Below are 18,327 nucleotides of genomic sequence, written 5' to 3'. Positions count from 1 at the left end.
GGTGCCCGCCACCATGCCCGGCTAATTTTGTATTTTTAGTAGAGATGGGGTTTCATCATGTTGCCCAGGCTAGTCTTGAACTCCTGGCTTCAAGTAATCTGCCTGCCTTCACCTCTCAAAGTGCTGGGATTATAGGAATGAGCCACTGTGCCTGGCCAGGACTTCTATTTATATAATAATGTGGTTTACAAATTTTTTTCACACTTCATGGTGATACAAAAAACACTCCTGCAAACATTAATTTTTTATTAGAGAAAGGACACAGGGCTCAACATTATTTTTGAAAGGATTAACTAAAAGTGTAGTCAAAAGATTTTTCATTCTTCAGTTTAAGCTCCATAGTTTACTCCTAGGAAGTCACTGAAGTATGGAAAAAAGAAGACGGAAGGAGGAATTACTCTTTCATCCCATCATTCTATCCCAGCCTCCATTTAATCTGTCAGAACTAATCTGTTTCCTAGCCTGTAATTCCAGCCCAGTGTGCGGAGTCTCTTCCAGGAATGATCCTAAGGAAGGGTCTTCTCAACATGCAACACTCTCTCTTGCATCCCTTTCACCAAATGCAGTAGATACTGAGAGTGAGAACTGATGTGTAAGTTGAGGGTGTTTCATGGGAGGAGCAGACAGACAGGTCCAAGAAATTTTAAATGAAGCCAGGAGTCACCTGATCATAAATCCTGGTTTCCTTGGGACGGGTCTAGTTTATTTATTTATTTATTTATTTAATTTTATATATGTATTTATTTATTGAGACAAGGTCTTGCTCTGTCACCTAGGCTAGAGTGCAGTGGCATGATCATGGCTCACTGCGGTCTCTACCTCCTGGGCTCAAGCAATGATCCTCCTGCCTCTGCCTCCTAGGTAGCTGGGACTACAGGCATATGCCACCATGCCTGGCTAATTTTTAATTTTTTGTAGAGACAGGGTCTCACTATGTTACCCAGGCTGGTCTCTAACTCCTGAGCTCAAGCAGTCCTCCCACCTCGGCCTCCCAAAGTGCTGGGATTACAGGTGTGAGCCACCACGTCTGGCCAAACAGGCCTAGTTTAGACCTGTTGCTTCAGAGTAATTATTATAAGCATCCTTTACATTCTCAGATGTGTCCGGGTGTGAACAATATATAGTCACCCCAGCCATGGGTGACTTTGCAGGGTGTCTTTTTTTCAGGCAGTTGCTCTAATTATTCCCCTTGGGCAATCAACAAGGTTGATAAGGGCTCAGCCAGGTGCAAGGCATGGTGCTAGGCTCTTGGGAGCACTACCAAAGAGGTGGGATACCTGTAATTCCAGCACTTTGGGAGGCCAAGGCGGGTGGGTAACCTGAGGTCAGGAGTTTGAGACTAGCCTGGCCAACATGGTGAGACCCAGTTTCTACTAAAAATGCAAAAATTAGACAGGCATGGTGGCAGTTGCCTGTAATCCCAGCTACTTGGGAGGCTGAGGCAGGGAGAATTGCTTGAACCCGGGAGGCGGAGGTTGCAGTGAGTTGAGATTGCACCACTGCACTCCAGCCTAGGTGACAGAGTGAGACTACATCTCAAAAAAAGAAAAAAACAAAAAGTGGGAGAATTTGTAGTCCCATCATAGTATTTCTCAATTGGCAGTAAGTTTTGGAGAAATAAACACCAGCCTCCCCTCACCCCTGCCCCCGCCAGTTCCCACACACGCCACTGCTTTCCTCAAGGTTAAGGCTTCTAAGGAGGTGAATCTGCATTCCAGGAATGTTACAGAAGTTAACTGCTTTAACCCTAATCACCTGTGCCCCCTATGGTTCTGCATGGGGCCTCAGGCAGTGACTTGTACAGAGCTGGTTGTTTAAAAATCATCTGGGGAACTTGTTAAAAATAGAGATTCATGGGCCCACTGCCTGAGATTCTGATTCAGCACATCTGAGAATCTATTTAAAAAAAAACAAAAAGCAAAGCTCTCCAGGTGGCTTGGGCATGCAAGCCAGATTTGGACCCACTGGTGAGTCATCATCCTTTGACTAAGGCCTGAAGTGATCCACTGTTGCTATGGAAACCACTGATGTACACCTCAGCTAGATTGGATTTTTGGATTTTACTTCTTCTTTTATTTTTTTTTTAAGTACACATCTGGTTCAAAAATAGAAGGCATTATTTTTAGAAGAGAATATGTGTTTTCTCTCTCCAGATATTTATATTTAGAGAGAAAAAGCAAAGCCCCACAAGGCAAAAAATTTTCTCATCTGAAACCAAATTCAACAGAAAGCAGATGTCCCTCACTACATTAGTCCAGCTGGAAAGAACTAATGAGCAGTTATTTCCTGAGGCAACTTTCAGACTGTCTGGCACTTCTTTTAGGTTTTAGCTGCTATAAGGTGCCTGGGTGGAGAAGACTTGGGCTTATGGGCTTCCCGGGTGGTCAGGGGACAGGCAGTGACTGGCCAGGATGACAGGAAGACTCTGGAGGCTCCATCTTGAGGCAGACCCAGAAAAGGATGGCCCGCGGAAGTTATTGTCAGAATGAAATCTACACGTACGCAGCTGTGCCGCCAGGTGACCCACACTGAACCACCCTGACAGATATAGCATGTTCATACTCCATGAACGAACGGAGGAAAGAGCAGCAGCAGCCAATTTTCCTTAGGCTTCAGAGGCAGAACAGATGGGGTGGAGAGAGGCTGAGACAGGGTTTCTGTAGCTTTATGTTGCCAGGTGGGCCTGATGAATTCAGAATTTAGCAATTCTGAGTTCTCTTTTGTTTCAACTTAAAGATTAAAGCATAAAATGGTTGCATCTCAAATAGAAGGTTCTTGGAATTTATTGCTGTTCATAAATCCTGATTGATCTTGGGAAATCAAAGCAGAATTTCCCTTCCAAAAATACTCATTGGGATCCCTCATTTTGCCAGCAGCTATTATAGTCAAGGGGGCAGGGACCCCTGGACCCTCTAGACCCCCAACCCCGAGATCTGCCATATGGAGTGGCGAGATGCCTTGCTTACAATTCTGTTATAGACGGAGCTGGTCTTGTCTGAAAGGGGAGTCATTCATTTTTGGTTCCTCTTCCCTCTTGCCCAGGCTTTGTCTGCAGAACTCCTTGGCTTTCTGAAAGGTACTTTTCAAGCAACCACCCAGCCAGTGTGCTGAGTCTCTTCCAGAAATGATCCTAATGTGCTTCTCTTTGGTTCAGGGCAAGGAAAACCCAGCTCAGTCTTTTGAAACTGGCTCTCAGCACCCTCCATCCTGCCATCTGCACAAAGCTCATAAAGCACCAAGATCTGTACTAATCATCTTCTTGCAAACCTTTTACAGCCCCTTCGCCTCCTTTCCCAAAACCCTCACATCACCACAAGGGACTAACTTCCTTATGCTAATACAACTCACCTCCCAACCACTGTGTCTTTCCAAACATCAGCATAACTGCCTTTGCCTCCACCACCAGCTGAATGTAGGTCCCTACTCCACATATGGTTTTTGGGGAAGGGCTTGTCACTGGGGAACACTAGGATGATCTGCTGATTTCACACGAGAGGAAATATCTGACCAATTTAACTCTTAGGGTCTACGTAAATAATGAGAAATTGACGACAACAACAGGAGGGTGATGTGAGAAGATACTAGCAAGAAACACAGTTTTGAAAAGGGGTGGAGAGAATAGAGGAAGAAGCAATGCTCACACCGCAACGTCCCACAGACTGGTGTTTATTTTAAACCTCCTCTGCCTCAGTTGTTATGGCTTGGAATGTTACTGACCTCCATGTCTGGACCACTCAACTTATTCTGGGACCTGGGTTCCTTCCCCTGGATCTGCTGGGCCACATGAGTGTGAGTGAGTCCACCCACTTGTTCAGGTAGTCTCTCCACCTGTCCACTGCATTGAGGAGACTCTCCCAGTGCACCCTAGGAAACTGCAGAGGAGCACTCTCTCCCTCTCTCCCCTGCCCTCTTCTGTTTCTCCCAGGCCTAAATGCCAAGTAAGTTAGAAATTCTATTATTTTATTGTTTCCAGTGGGGTTGGATAAGTTAGAAATTCTTAACCTGGGACCCACAGATGAGCTTCAGGGGCTCTGGGAACCTCTTGATATTGCAAGTGTGTGGGCATGTGTGTGTGGAGGGGGGGTGAGAATTTTCTGGGGCAAGATTCAGCATTTTTTTTCCATCAGATTTTCAAAAGGACCCCCAAAAGATGAAAACCACTGATTGGTCCTTAGCCCTATTCTGTGTGGTTGCACAGGTGATGAGCAGGGCAAACTAGAGGGACTGAGACTCGTGTAGTTGTGGTACTTCCAGCACAGTACCTTGGAAGCAGCCATCACAGCCGCTGTGGCGGCCACGTTCAAGCCCCGCTTCCCGAAGTGCACAAGGGCATCGTAACTTCGGTCTTTTGCTTGGACCAGACAATCATCGATTTCCTGTCAAAGGAAAAACAGAGGCACACTGAGTTGGAAGGTTCAAATACCTCTCTGTTCTCTTTCCTTTCCTCTGAGCATTGGGCTTGGCAGCTTGCCCAATCCTTGTTCTTGCTGGGCCTGAAAAGCTGTAGGCACTTTGAGGGTGTGCGCGCAGAGGGGAGAGCAGAGATACAGGAGAGTAGAAAAGGGAACTCTGAAAACACTGCAACTTATGGATCCAGCAATGCCCTGAGATTGTTTCTAAGGCCCTCTAACCTTCCAGGGGGCTCTAGGAAGTTCTGGATGTGGACGGCCCTGCCTGCCATTCTACACACAGCCACTCACCAGACACTGAAATCACCCAGGGTGGAGAGAATGCCCAGAACTGAGCTTGTAGCCTCAGACCTGCCGCCAACTGACTGTCAGACCTTGGCAAGCACTTAGCCTCTCTCCACACAGTTTTAGTCTTCTGAAAAACAAGGAAAATGACAATACCCAATTCGCGGAGCATGGTGAGGATTAAATGAGGTAATTCCAGTGAAACATCTAACACAGTGGTTGGTTTCAATAAATGATAACCAAGTCATCTTCCTTGTCTTGACAGGGTTGAGCCCGTGCAGTTCTAAAATTCTGTTATTCTATAGTTATTTAATTCTACAATCAAATATCACCCCATTTGTATATCGATGGGAGGGATTACAAAGCTGAAAGAAATGACTATTACTGGATAAGGGAGATAGTTTTACCCGTATTCAAATAAAATCAGAAATTAGAAGTCATCCAGTGTCATGCAACAAGGTAAAGGTGAGATAGAAAACAGGATTGAGGTCTTCTTCAGGGATCAAAGCCAAGTACAATATTGGTTTAGTTCAAGTTTGTATTAACTTTGGTTTATTCTTTTTGTTTGTTTGGGGGTGTTTTGTTGTTGTCACTGTTTTAAGAAAATGGCTGTTTGTTGGCCAGGCGTGGTGGCTCACACCTGTAACCCCAGCAGTTTGGAAGGCCAAGGTGGGCGTATCACCTGAGGTCAGGAGTTTGAGACCAGCCTGGCCAACACGGTGAAACCCCATCTCTACTAAAAATACAAAATGAGCTGGGCATGGTGGTGGGCGCCTATAGTCCCAGCTACCTGGGAGGCTTAGGCAGAAGAATTGCTGGAACCCAGGAGGTGGAGGTTGCAGTGGGCCAAGATTATGCCACTGCACTCCAGCCTGGGCAACAGAGCGAGACTCTGTCTCAAAAAAAAAAAAAAAAAAAAATTCAGAGTTCAGTAAGACAATGACATTTGGCCTCAGTCAAGTTCTGCGCATTAGTGTATTTCCATTGCTTTGAGGTGTACAAGTAGGTCAGCAACCTCCTGCTGGATTCCCTGTGGAAGCCTTCCCCAGGAAGTCACAGCAGCAGGCCCTCTAACTGTGACCCCCCTGGCCCCCACCACCACCCCTTTGGAAGTGATTCTTGGCAACTCTTAAGAGTCAGTCACCTTCACTTGAATGCAAGTTACACTGGCAGCTTCAGGGGAAGCCCAGCATTTGGGGAAAGGGAAGTAGGACGAGTAGAGATTTGATAACCAGGTCAAGACAGGGATCCATTCCTCAAAATCCACCCTTCTGAGACAGGAAGTGCTGCTGTCCTAGTTCTTAAAGAGATTTTCAGAAACTTCTACAGTAGCCTGCTCATCCAACTGACATATTTCCCAAAGCCTTCTGCTTTCTAGTTCAAAGAATTCAACTTTCAGAAACAACAGACATTAATCTAATCAAGCCACCTATGATGCTCCTATTTTAAGAAGCCCCACTACACAATCAGTTTAGTAAGTAATATGGTTAACCAATGATACAATGTTGGAATCATTTGACTCAGTCATCCTGCTCTTGGGAATTAATTCTAAGACAATCAAAGGAACCAACTAAACACCAGGAATAGTAGTGCTCACTGCAGAACTATCTATATCAGGAAAAAGTAGAGACAATCTAAATATCTAGCAGTAAGGGAACATCACCATGGGTATTATGAAGACCAAGTAGAAATGGATTTGTGTGCAAACACATTTAAGATCTCAGGATACAGGCCGGGCGTGGTGGCTCAAGCCTGTAATCCCAGCACTTTGGGAGGCCGAGACGGGCGGATCACGAGGTCAGGAGATCAAGACCATCCTGGCTAACACGGTGAAACCCCGTCTCTACTAAAAAATACAAAAAACTAGCCGGGCGAGGTGGCGGGCACCTGTAGTCCCAGGTACTGGGGAGGCTGAGGCAGGAGAATGGCGTAAACCCAGGAGGCGGAGCTTGCAGTGAGCTGAGATCCGGCCACTGCACTCCAGCCTGGGCAACAGAGCGAGACTCCGTCTCAAAAAAAAAAAAAAAAAAGATCTCAGGATACAAATATTTTATGTATTTTAAGTTTTAAAACTCATTTTAAAAATTCTACATAAAATTTTAATCTTTCTTTCTGTTTTTTTTAGAGATGAGGACTCTCTAGGTTGCCCAGGCTGGCTTTGAACTTCTGGGATCAAGTGATTCTCCCACCTTATACCCCTGAGTAGCTGGGATTACAGGCATGCACCACTGCACCTGGCTTCCAGGTAAGATTCAAAATAGACTATGTAAAAATCATATCTATAAAAGGTCAGGGGCTAAGCATGACAAAAGGAAGGAAATTCAGTTTGCGTGGTTAAATTGTGAGTGAATTTTTTTCTTTCTTTTGTTTCAATTTATGGAAATGTTTTCCAGTAAATAATGACAAATAACATCTTTTAGAGAACTTCACCACTATTTCTAAACACATCCCAGAAATACACTTAAAAAAAAAAAAGATTAGGAGGAATGACTTGCTGGAGGCAAAGGAGAGCCAAATGAGAAGTCTCCTGCAATAAGATCATCCCTTTTTATTTATCACTTATTTTCTCGCTTGCTAGAAAGAATGAAAGGCATGGCAGCACACATTACCTTTTCTTTTGAAGATAGAGTGGGATGTACAAACTTCCTGTAAAGGAGGCTGGAGCCTTTTGTGTAGGGAGACAGCAGCCAGGCTACAAATGCTATTTTTAGTTCATAATAGAATGGAAACCTGGAGAGACAGAGGAAAACACAAGTTCTGTTAGGTTCTCAGCAACACTGCCCTTTTGAAGGAGACCTGGTGGGCGGCAAGGACGCCTCTCCTGCTTACATACCGCTGCAAGTTTCCCAGATTCCTGTCCTCCACCCATGACGGCAAGGGTACACACTTGCACACACACACAGTACAACCCCAACGCCTCTCTTTGAAAACCAGTTCGTGTTTTCTTTTGTTACCAAAGCAAATCAGGAACACAGGTTCTCTCCAGCAATCACCCCCATGACCCTGCCTGGCACAGGCTGGAGCTTCCTGCTGGGCTGTGCTCATTTAGATTGGAGCTGGGGCTCCGGCCACAGCCTACAGGCTCAGGGGATCTCTTCCGTGCTGTACACCCAGTCACTCATCTTCACTCACATCCAAGAAGGCAAAAACACCAGAAGGAATTACAGCAGGGAGGAGCTGACAAAAAAATCTCTAGACTGAGAATGAATTCTTGGCCCAAATAGAGGCAGGGACAAGAGCCTAGCTCTTGATAGGAAGGAGAATGCTACTCACCCTACTCAAGTCAATGGCAGGCAAACAGATTTTGATCTTCTCAGTGCCATGAAATAGAAGAGTCCACAGTGCAGATAACACATAATTTTGGAGTTTGCAGTCCTGCATACCCTCAAGCTTGTTCATTGATTTGTCCCCCCACAGGCACCCAGGCCCTGTACGTGCAAGCTTGTACTGAGCACCAGGTACAAGGAGGTACAGAGAGGCAACCGTGAGCAAAGACCTGATTCCTGCCCTCTTGGATCTTCCCGTCCAGTGGGAAACACAGACAAGATTCTGGCATCCTTGGAACTAAGGGTCCAGTCAGGGAAACATGACCAGACCGTATTATTTTATAATTAAAAAAAAAAAAAACTAAATGAAATGATTTATAAAATAATCACAAATAATATAGAACAGAAACCTGAGACAAGTGCCATAGTGCTAGCCCACATGGTGCCTTTGAATGTATTAGAAGAAAAATGGCCTGTTCGACTGGAAGTAGTTCTGTGGCCACATGAACCACAGAGCTTGGTCTGGATTTCAGCCCCGTTTACCTTGGTCAGATATCGTGCGCTGTGAACAACCTGAGCAACCATATTTGGCAGTCCAGAGGTGTAGTAACCATGTGTTTATGGTTTATTTTTTATTTTCTGAATCCCGATGTACTTTGGGGCCTTGCTGACTCTGGAGGAACCGCCCCTCCCAAGGTGAGCCAATTGCTAGAGATAGTAAAGAACTCACCTGCAACATATCTTTCATATGCAAACCAACCAATCCATGGGCCCAGGCTCCAGCCACGGCCTCTAATGGACTCTCACATTCCAGGCCACCATCCACCTGCCCCAATCACCCCAGGGCCAGGGCTAGACAACCAGAGACAGCCCATATACCCCAGAGCCCACTGAGATTATTCAAACCAGCCAAGCCCAACCCTGCCCACCCTGCTTTGCCCTTTTCTTCCTTCAGCATGGAACTGATAACGGCCCTCACCCCGGTTCCTTCCTCTTCTCCTGACGGACCCTGAGTGGTCCCCAATGTGGCTCTGCATAGTGTGCTGTGTCTCCTGTTTCTAGCAATCTGTGAGTAAAGAAACTTCTCCCTTCGCGATAATTATTTCCATGTCTGTGTCTTACCCACACTTGCTTAAAACAAATCCCGGGTATCCTTAAAACCTGATGCTATGAGATGAGACTGTCACCTGTCCTAGTCTTAAAGATCAGAAAGTCATTTCCAGGCATCCTCCCCAGATAAGCGATCAGAAAATCAAAAAGAGCAAGTTATTCGAGGACCCTTAACTCTCACACAGACACCCCATCCCCCAGTTAGCAGCCCTACCCACGCCTCCTTTCTTCACCAAGGTCTCCTGGCCCCCTGCCTTCTGCCTCTGGTGGGTGCTTCCTGAATATTCCCTCAGCAATTAGTGGGCACTTTCGTGGCAAGATTGTTTAATGTTTCACAGCCAGAAAAGAGAGAGACTGAAGAACAGAGGTGTGATTCTCCCACATTTGAACACTCTGGTGATTAATAATGGAGGAACTTTTGTTTTGAAAACAAGTATTCACCAGCACCAAAGGGAAAGGAAATGAATCCAACAAGCTCAGACACCAACACAAGACACACACATAATCTGTCGCACTGCAGCTCTTTTATTTATTACATATAATATGTCTTTTTAAAAAATAGGTCATGCATGCATATAGTTTAAAAAAATTCTAAAAGTCCAAAAGCATATACAACAAAGAGTCTCCTTCCCCCACCTGACCCCTAGTCCCTTTTCTAAAAGCAAAAACATTATCAGTTACTTGCATATCCTTCCAGAGATAGACTAGGGCCAGGCATACATCATGTAGGTATATATGACTCCCTGAGTTGCCCTCAACAGACAGAAGCATTCTATACACCCATTACTACATCTTGCTTCTTCCAGCACATACACACAATCAACAGTATGCCTTGGGGACTATTTCATACCCGTACAGGGAGAGCTACCTCACTCATCTTTTTTTTTTTTTTGAGACAGAGTTTCACTCTGATGCCTAGTTCAAGTGCAACGGCACGGTCTCAGCTCACTGCAACCTCCACCTTCTGGGTTCAACCAGTTCTCCTGTCTTGGCCTCCCAAGTAGCTGGGATTACAAGTGTGCATCACAATGCCCAGCTAATTTTTGTATTTTTAGTAGAGACGGGCTTTCACCATGTTGGTCAGGCTGATCTTGAACTCCTGACCTCAGGTGATCCGCCCGCCTGGGATTACAAGCATGAGCCACTGTGCCCGGCCTATCTCACTCATCTTAATGGCTGTATATGAGTGTATGAGCACTGGCTCAGGCCCCCATGAATGGATATTTACTATGGTTATGATCTTTAGCTACTACAGCCGAGCTACAAGGGAACCTCTTTGTGAACAGTGCTGAGGGGAGTAACTGGCAGTGCTTCAGTGCTAGGGTTCCTGAGGCTCTCTGGCTCCTCCCTTTCCAGAGTCTTAGTTTTTCAGCTTTTCCTTTTATTCTGTGAGTTACTTCAGCATCTACCAACAGTGTCATTGTTTTATTTTCTTTTCCTTGAGTTTGTCAGAGGGGTCTCTGTTGCTTGCTAGAATGGATCCAGGGGTCCCAATAACCCATGGCCCATGGGCCAAATCCAGCCTGTCATCTGTTTTTATAAATAAAGTTTTATTGGAACAGTGTTATGCACAATGATTTATTAATTGTCTATGGTTCATTTCATGCTCATAGCAGAGTTGAGCAGTTGCAATAAAGATCATATGGCCTGAAAGCTCAAAACATTTACTATCTGGCCCTTTACAAAAAAAAGTATGCTGACTCCGGATTTAAAGCCAGGCCCTCCCCACATAAAGCCTGAAAATCTCTGTCACTGAAGTGTGGGGGCATGGGTTGGAGGGGAACAGTCCTGCTGCCTCTGGAATCACCACATACAAAACCAGGTCCTTGACAGGCATCACAAGATAATCTAGGCTGATCCACTCAGACCTTGTGCTTCCTAGAGGCCTTGGGGTCCCTTGGCTCTACCAACACAATCACCACCAAGTCTTCTTCCAGCCTACCTTGAGAGTCAGACAAAGGCCCTACTCATTTTGTAATGAGAACTCCTTGAAGAACCCTGACCTCTGGGATGTATTTGAAAAGGCCAGATGCACCCACCACATTTCCTCCATCTTTTCCAAGGCATATACACAGCACTGGGGAGCACAGGGCAGCTGTCATCTCCCGACTCTCCCCATATAACACCCAGACACTCTAGAGGGGCAGATGTATTCTAAGAGGGTTAGACATGGGATGAAACTGTCCAAAACACATGCAATAAATGTGTAGAGAGCATTTCTGGAAGAAAAGAAAACACAAGTAACTTTTAACGTTGTTACTGGCCAGGCATGGTGGCTCACGCCTATAATCCCAGCACTTTGGGAGGCTGAGGTGGGCAGATCACGAGGTCAGGAGATAGAGACCATCCTGGCTAACATGGTGAAAATACAAAAAATTAGCGAGGCATGGTGGCACATGCCTGTAGTCCCAGCTACTCGGGAGGCTGAGGCAGGAGAATCGCTTGAACCTGGGAGGCAGAGGTTGCAGTGAGCCAAGATTGCGCCACTGCACTCCGTCTCCAACAACAACAACAAAAAAAACAAAAAACAAACAAACCAATGGTACTTCTAGGGAGGGAGACTGTGGGTCTGGGGGAGGAGAGGGGGAGGAGAGACACTTACTCTTCAGTGTGTTGTTTCTATTTCATTTTTCCTTATGTATGTATTATTTTATTTTATTTTTATTTTTTTGAGATAGAGTTTCGCTCTGTCGCCAGGCTGGAGTGCAGTAGTGCAATCTTGGCTCACTGCAACCTCTGCCTCCCGGGTTCAAGCGATTCTCCTGCCTTAGCCTCCTGAATAGCTGGGACAACAGGTGCTGCACCACTACACCTGGCTAATTTTTGTATTTTTTAGTAGAAACGGGGTTTCACCATGTTTGCCAGGCTGGTCTCGAACTTCTGGCCTCAAGTGATCTACTTGCCTCGGCCTCCCAAAGTGCTGAGATTACAGGTGTGAGCCACCATGCCCAGACTGTATTATTTTATAATTTAAGAAAAAAAAAACTAAATGAAATCACCTCTACAACCTGTGAAACAAACCACCATCTTATCTATTCTGGGACCATAAATAATTGCTGTTTTCATCAAGATGGAAAGTTTTACAAAGTTAACCATGAAAAGGGACCTGCGCTAGGGGAGAAGTGGGAAGAAGGGAATGGGGGTGAGTGAAGAGTGAGGAAGAGAGGGTCCATACAAGGGGCTCCAATTCTGGAAGAGAACAGAAGTTAAAGGTGCTTCTAGGAAGACAGAAGACATATTTTAGGACAGAAGCTCTCCCCTTAACCTTTTTTAATAGTAAAGAATGCTCAGAGCTGCGGAGATGGTGCCCATGTCCTTGGAAGTGAAGCAAAATTCCTACATTCCCTGATGGGCCCATCCTGTGCCTGTTCTCAGCGTGAGAGGAAGGAGGGAGACAGAGGACCCTCCCAGAAGAAGACTAGGATCTATGATACCTGGAGGTTGGGAGAAAAAGAGAAAGCAGGGTGAGGGCATGATCAGGCTGTGGGATAAAGCAGGCAGAAAAGTTCCCAAGGAGCCTCTTTCCTGCAGAAGCAGAGCTCAGGCCACCAGGAGAAGAGCGAAGGACCCTCATTTCCCACCCACAAACTGCCTGGACACCCCCAGCTAAGAGACCAAATGAGGGAACAGAAGAGGCCTCCACATGGGTCAGGAAGAGAGGGGGATGCTACCCATACCTGCTCCAAATATACCAGGTATCAAAAGTCCTCCTGTGGTCAGCAGAATTTTGGCCAAGTTCTTCTTCCTTGGTATAACTCCCATGAATACGTTACTTTACATGGCAAATGGGACTTTGCAGATGTAATGAAGGTTGCTGATCAGATGACTTTAAAATAGGGAGATTATATGGGACTATTGGGGTAGGTCTAATCTAATCACACGAGCCCTTAAAACAAAAGCAAAGATCCTTCCTAACTGGTGGCAGAAGCAGACAGAGATTCAAAGCATGGGCAGGACTCAACATGCCATCGCTGGCTTGAAGATGAAGGTGGTGGCATGTGTCAAGAAGATGGGGACCTCAGTCCCACAATCATAAGGAACTGAATTCTGCCAACAATCTGAATGGGCCTGGAAGGGGAATCTTCTCCAGAGCCTTCAGATAAGAGACCAGGCTGGCCCACACCTTGATTCTGGTCTTGTGAGATTATAAGCAGAGGATGATTCCACCTGTACTTCTGACTTATAGGAGCTGTGGAATCAAACATTTGTACTGTTTTAAGCTGTTAAATTTGTGGTAATTTGTTAAGGCAGCAATAGAAAACTAGTATGACTCCCAAAATCAAAATGAAATCAATTCCAGAAATAGTTTTTGAGCACTTACTAGATACGAAACTCTGAAATTCCAGGGCCACAGGTAAGGGCATATTCCAGCTATCCAGGAGGAACACAGCCATCATCAGATAGGATTTCCACCCAGCAAAAAGCAGTGAGGCTGAAATGCTGATATCCCCAGGAATGAGCTTGTGAGACTAACACGGGAGGACAGAAGAGGACCCTAGCACCAGACAGAGGCCTTGTTAAGGAGGAAAGGCTGGATGGCAGGACCTGCTATTTAATTGACTACACAGTCTTGACTGGGCTGGCCTCTACTCTCATCTTTGTGAATCAGACAGGAGTCTTCCTGATGTAGCTCTGTACAAAATGGCCTGACTTCCAGTGTCAACCTTAAGGCCTCAGGGAGACAAGGGATGGCTCAGCAGAGAGCTGTGTCTCCACTTAAGGAGACTCAGCTCCATCCAGAGTCTGCTGCATTATCTGTGTGTGGTGCAGGGCACGAAGGCACAAGCACACTGATTTAGGAAATCCAGACTCCTTCACTACAGTTTGAGGCCACAATGGCTGGGACATCTATTTCTCTCAGTGGAGGTGAAAGCTATGTTATGGGGAAAAGTACATACTAAGATAATTAAGGCCATTGACTCAAAACAGGATTCAGAGAGTGCTATTCAGGTCTGTTCCTTGGCCTAGGACATCCCAGAGGGTAATTTCATACTGATCCTTTTTGGGTAAGAACCTGTTTTCTCCAAAGTGGAAATATCTTTATTACTTTCTCTGATGACACTTGACCATGGTTAAAACATTCGTACAACACAGCAAATACAAACCCAACCCCACGATCCCAAGTCGTAGAAATAACCCTCGTTAACTATATTTTCCACACTACTTTTAATACACATTCACATTCACATGTATACACACACAACTCTTTAAATACAAACAGAAATCGATATATTATTTACAGCTTCTTTTGCCTAAGAAGGCACAATACAGCAATACAAAGATATAGCTTGTTTTTAATTGCTTCATTGCTGGAAATAGCTGCATTACTTATAAGAGAAAAAAATGGGTATCAACTTAAATGGCCATCAAAAGAGGATGACTTAAATAAATTATGCTCCATCTATGCCATGAAATATTATGTCGCCATTAAAATAACAGGTAGATGTATTTATGCTCATATAAAAGTATTTCCAAAATAAATTTAATAAGCAAAGTGAGAACTCTTACGTATACTATAATATTGCTTTTTTAAAAAAAGAAGTGTGTGTAAAATGTGTGTATATACACACACACACACACATACTAGTTTTTTTTTTTTTTTTTTTTTCTGAGACAGAGTCTTGCTTTGTCACCCAGGCTGGAGTGCAATGATGTAATCCTGGCTCACTGCAACCTCTACCTTCTGGGTTCAAGTGATTCCCCCACCTCAGCCTCCCAAGTAGCTGAGACCACAGGCGTGCGCCACCACGCCTGGCTAATTATTTTTTTGTATTTTTTTTAGTAGAGATGGGGTTTCACCATGTTAGCCCGGCTGGTCTCAAAATCCTGACCTCAGGTGATCCACCTGCCTTGGCCTCCCAAAGTGCTAGGATTACAGGCATGAGCCACAATGCCCAGGCCATATATTAGTTTTTTAAGAGGATGCACAACTCTGAGTAGTGATTACGTTGACAATGAATTGAGTGAGAAGGAAACTCAGTTTTTCCTGTAAATTTTTGTGTATTGTTTCTTTCGCTCCTTTTCTTTTTTTAACATACGAATGCATCTTTACCAACTCCATTAATTGAGGACGTTTATCTGTCCTGTCCATGACTATATTCCCAGGGCTTAGAACAATAACTGCTCTTTATAAGGTCATTCAATAAATATTTACTTGAAGAACAACTTTGTAGACTAATCTATTGAAAATGCTCCAGTTAACATCCCTGCACTTGTGTCTCTGGCCTGAGGTGAGGTTTGAGGCTGGGTTCAGCCCTTTCCCACCTCCCCCTGACTGACACTAAGCAAAATCATCCTTAGAAACGTCCCAACTCCTGGAGTACTTACCAACAAAGGAAGATGTCTGTGAATGTCTCTGCTGTGGTGAAAAGTGCAAATATAATCCAGTACATCATCCATTTGACCTGTTGAAACAGAAAGCAACACAGCTGGTAGAAAAGGTCTAGGAAAAACGCTGCCCAATACCAGGAAGAACAGGCCCTGGTGGCAGATACGGAGGCACATCCAGGTGACGCAGCCTGCATTTGTAGCCTTCTCCTTATCCTTCCTCAGCTTATGTCCAGTTCTGCTCCAGATCTTGAAACTGGAAGCAAATGGGCTGTTCCACAGCTGACTCAGGCTGAAGGTCAAATGGCCCACAAGTGAGCCAGGGAGACCTGCAGACCAAGAGTGACCCAGGATTCAGTCAGGTCATTTTTCAGAACTAACATCAGGGGAGAAAATGCTCTAGGCCTCCACACAAACACACCCTGGAATGAAGTGTAACTGGGCCAGACTCTCTGGGATGGTGTAGTAGTAATCTAAGAATCCTGATCTTCCTTTTTATCTCTCCCATGTGACCATCCTTTTTAATTTCTACTGCCTTTCTCCCCTAACTAAGGCCTCTTCCCCCTCTCTCTTAAACTACTCCTACTTCCCTTGTTTCATGACTTCCCCTCAGCAACCCATTCTAATACCAGGCCACCCCTGTACTATTCTCCCGAAAGTATAAACTCATCAGACTATCACCCCATTTAAAATATCCCAGCCTGGAGAATCAAGTCCAGATTCCTTAGTCTACTCCTCCTGGCTTCTGGCAAAAGTAGGGTAGCTTATATTGAACTAAGGCTCCTACTAATAATGATAATAAACACCAAACAAAATATTTCAAAACAACTGTTTGAAGGCACTGGAGAGCAATATAAAAAGCAGACAGAGATTGCAAGGGATTCAAGCTTTGGAGTACGGGAAGCACACTGGGTTAGTACAGGTCAGTGTGGCTGAGGACACTGCACATCATGGGGCAGACAGAACTCGAGCACAAATCCACAGTCTTATTTGTCCAAAGAAATGGAGAGTGGAGTTTGAGACTGCCAGAGATACTGGAATTGGACAGAGAAAAATCTCAGAAATAGGGAAGCCATAAAGGAGCAGCCCCAAAAATCTACATATAAATTCCCTTCAAAAACCTGGCAGGTCCCTGAAATGCACAGAAGCAGGTAAGACTCCAAACAAAGAAGTCTGTATAATAATATAGACATAAATACATATAGATATAAATGTAGATATAAACAGCTGGAAAGTTGAAAAGCTCAGAGTTGAGCAGAGATTCAGCTTCTGACCACTGTTGGGGAAACAAAGTTTGGAATTCAAGTCATGCAAAGTTAGAGGGGTTTGGTAAGCATTAGGAATTTCCAGTGAAACACCTGGAGGACCACATCTTAGCAGTAAAAATTACAGTAAAAAAAAAAAAATGACTAAGAGCAAAATTGAAATACACCTGTCCAAACAAAACTTGTCTAGCTGCCACAGGGTCAAGGTGATCTGCCTGAATTTAACTGCCTGCTAGAACAACACTCAACATTCTTCACAAGAAGGCAAAAATAAATCTACAACTCAAGTGTCTATCAATGGATGACTGAATAAAGAAATTGGGGTATATATATATATGCACAATGGAATACTACTCAACCATTAAAAAAAATCATGTCTTTTGCAGCAATATCGATGGAACTGGAGTCCATTATCATAAGTAGAATAACTCAGAAACAGAAAGTCAAATACTGCATGTTCTCACTTATAAATAGGAGCTAAATAATGTGTACACATGGACATAGAGAGTGGCTTAATAGACTTTGGAGACTTGAAAAGGTGGGTAAGTAGGAGGGGATGAGGGATGAGAAACTACCTAATGGGTACAATTTATGCTACTTGGGCGATGGTTACACTAAAAGCCCAGACTTCATCACTATGCAATATATCCACGTAACAAACCTGCACTTGTACCCCCTTAAAGCTATAAACATAAAAAAATAAGAAAAATGTATAAAATATCTGGGGTTTCCATAATGAATCACACACAAGTTTCTGTATACAATAAAATACTATATATGTGAGGGAATAGGAAAATATAATCCATGGTTAGGAGAAAAATTGGTCAAGAGAAACAGATCCACAGATGACTTCAATATTAAAATTAGCAGACGAGGGCTTTAAAAGGTATCAATATGTTTTGAGATAACTAGATATCCACATGTAAAAGAATAAAGTTGAACAACTTCACACCATATACAAAAATTAACTTCAAATGGATCAGAGACCTAAATGTAAGAGTTAAAATTACAAAACATTTACAAGAAAACATATAATTAAATTTTTCTGACCTTGGATCAGGCAATGCTTTCTTAGATATACCACCAAAAGCACACACACACACACACACACACAAAAAACAAACTAAAAGGCCAGGCACAGTGGCTCACACCTGTAATCCCAGCACTTTGGGAGGCTGAGGCAGGTGAATCACAAGGTCAGGAGATCAAGACCATCCTGGCTAACACTGTGAAAACCCGTCTCCACTAAAAATACAAAAAATTAGCCGGGCATGGTGGCGGGTGCCTGTAGTCCCAGTTACTTGGGAGGCTGAGGCAGGAGAATGGCATGAACCCGGGGGGGAGGAGGTTGCAGTGAGCTGAGATTGGGCCACTGCACTCCAGCCTGGGTGACAGAGCGAGACTCTGTCTCGGGAAAACAAAACAAAACAAAACAAAACAAAACAAAACAATCTATTGGGAGGCCAAGGTGAGAGAATTGCTTGAGGCCAGGAATTTGAGATCAGCCAGGGCAACATAGTGAGACCCCATGATATGGTTTGGCTGTGTGGCTGTGTCCCCACTTAAATCTCATCTCAAATTGTAATCCAATTTTAATCCCCACATGTCAGAGGACGGACCTGGTGGGAGGTAATTGGATTATGGGGGCGGTTTCCCCCATGTGGT

The 18,327-nt window shown here is 44.4% G+C and overlaps 1 protein-coding gene across 4 annotated transcripts in view; it reads right to left on the bottom strand.

Moving 5' to 3' along the window:
- REEP1 (receptor accessory protein 1) overlaps positions 1 to 18,327 on the bottom strand; it is a 122,729-nt gene that overhangs the window by 32,677 nt on the left and 71,725 nt on the right. For all 4 annotated transcript variants that reach the window (XM_050753111.1, XM_050753112.1, XM_050753113.1 and 1 more), the window contains exons 3-5: positions 15,398 to 15,474; positions 7,304 to 7,424; positions 4,263 to 4,376 (exon numbers count right to left, since the gene is read on the bottom strand). In XM_050753111.1, coding sequence (XP_050609068.1) covers positions 4,263 to 4,376; positions 7,304 to 7,424; positions 15,398 to 15,474 — 312 coding nt within the window. The remainder of the gene's footprint in view (positions 1 to 4,262; positions 4,377 to 7,303; positions 7,425 to 15,397; positions 15,475 to 18,327) is intronic.

This window comes from Macaca thibetana, chromosome 13 (genome assembly GCF_024542745.1).
Source record: "Macaca thibetana thibetana isolate TM-01 chromosome 13, ASM2454274v1, whole genome shotgun sequence".
In the NCBI taxonomy this organism is placed as follows: Eukaryota; Metazoa; Chordata; class Mammalia; order Primates; family Cercopithecidae; genus Macaca; species Macaca thibetana.
Note: the sequence above shows the minus strand (reverse complement) of the source record. Positions and strands in the feature narration are given on the sequence as shown.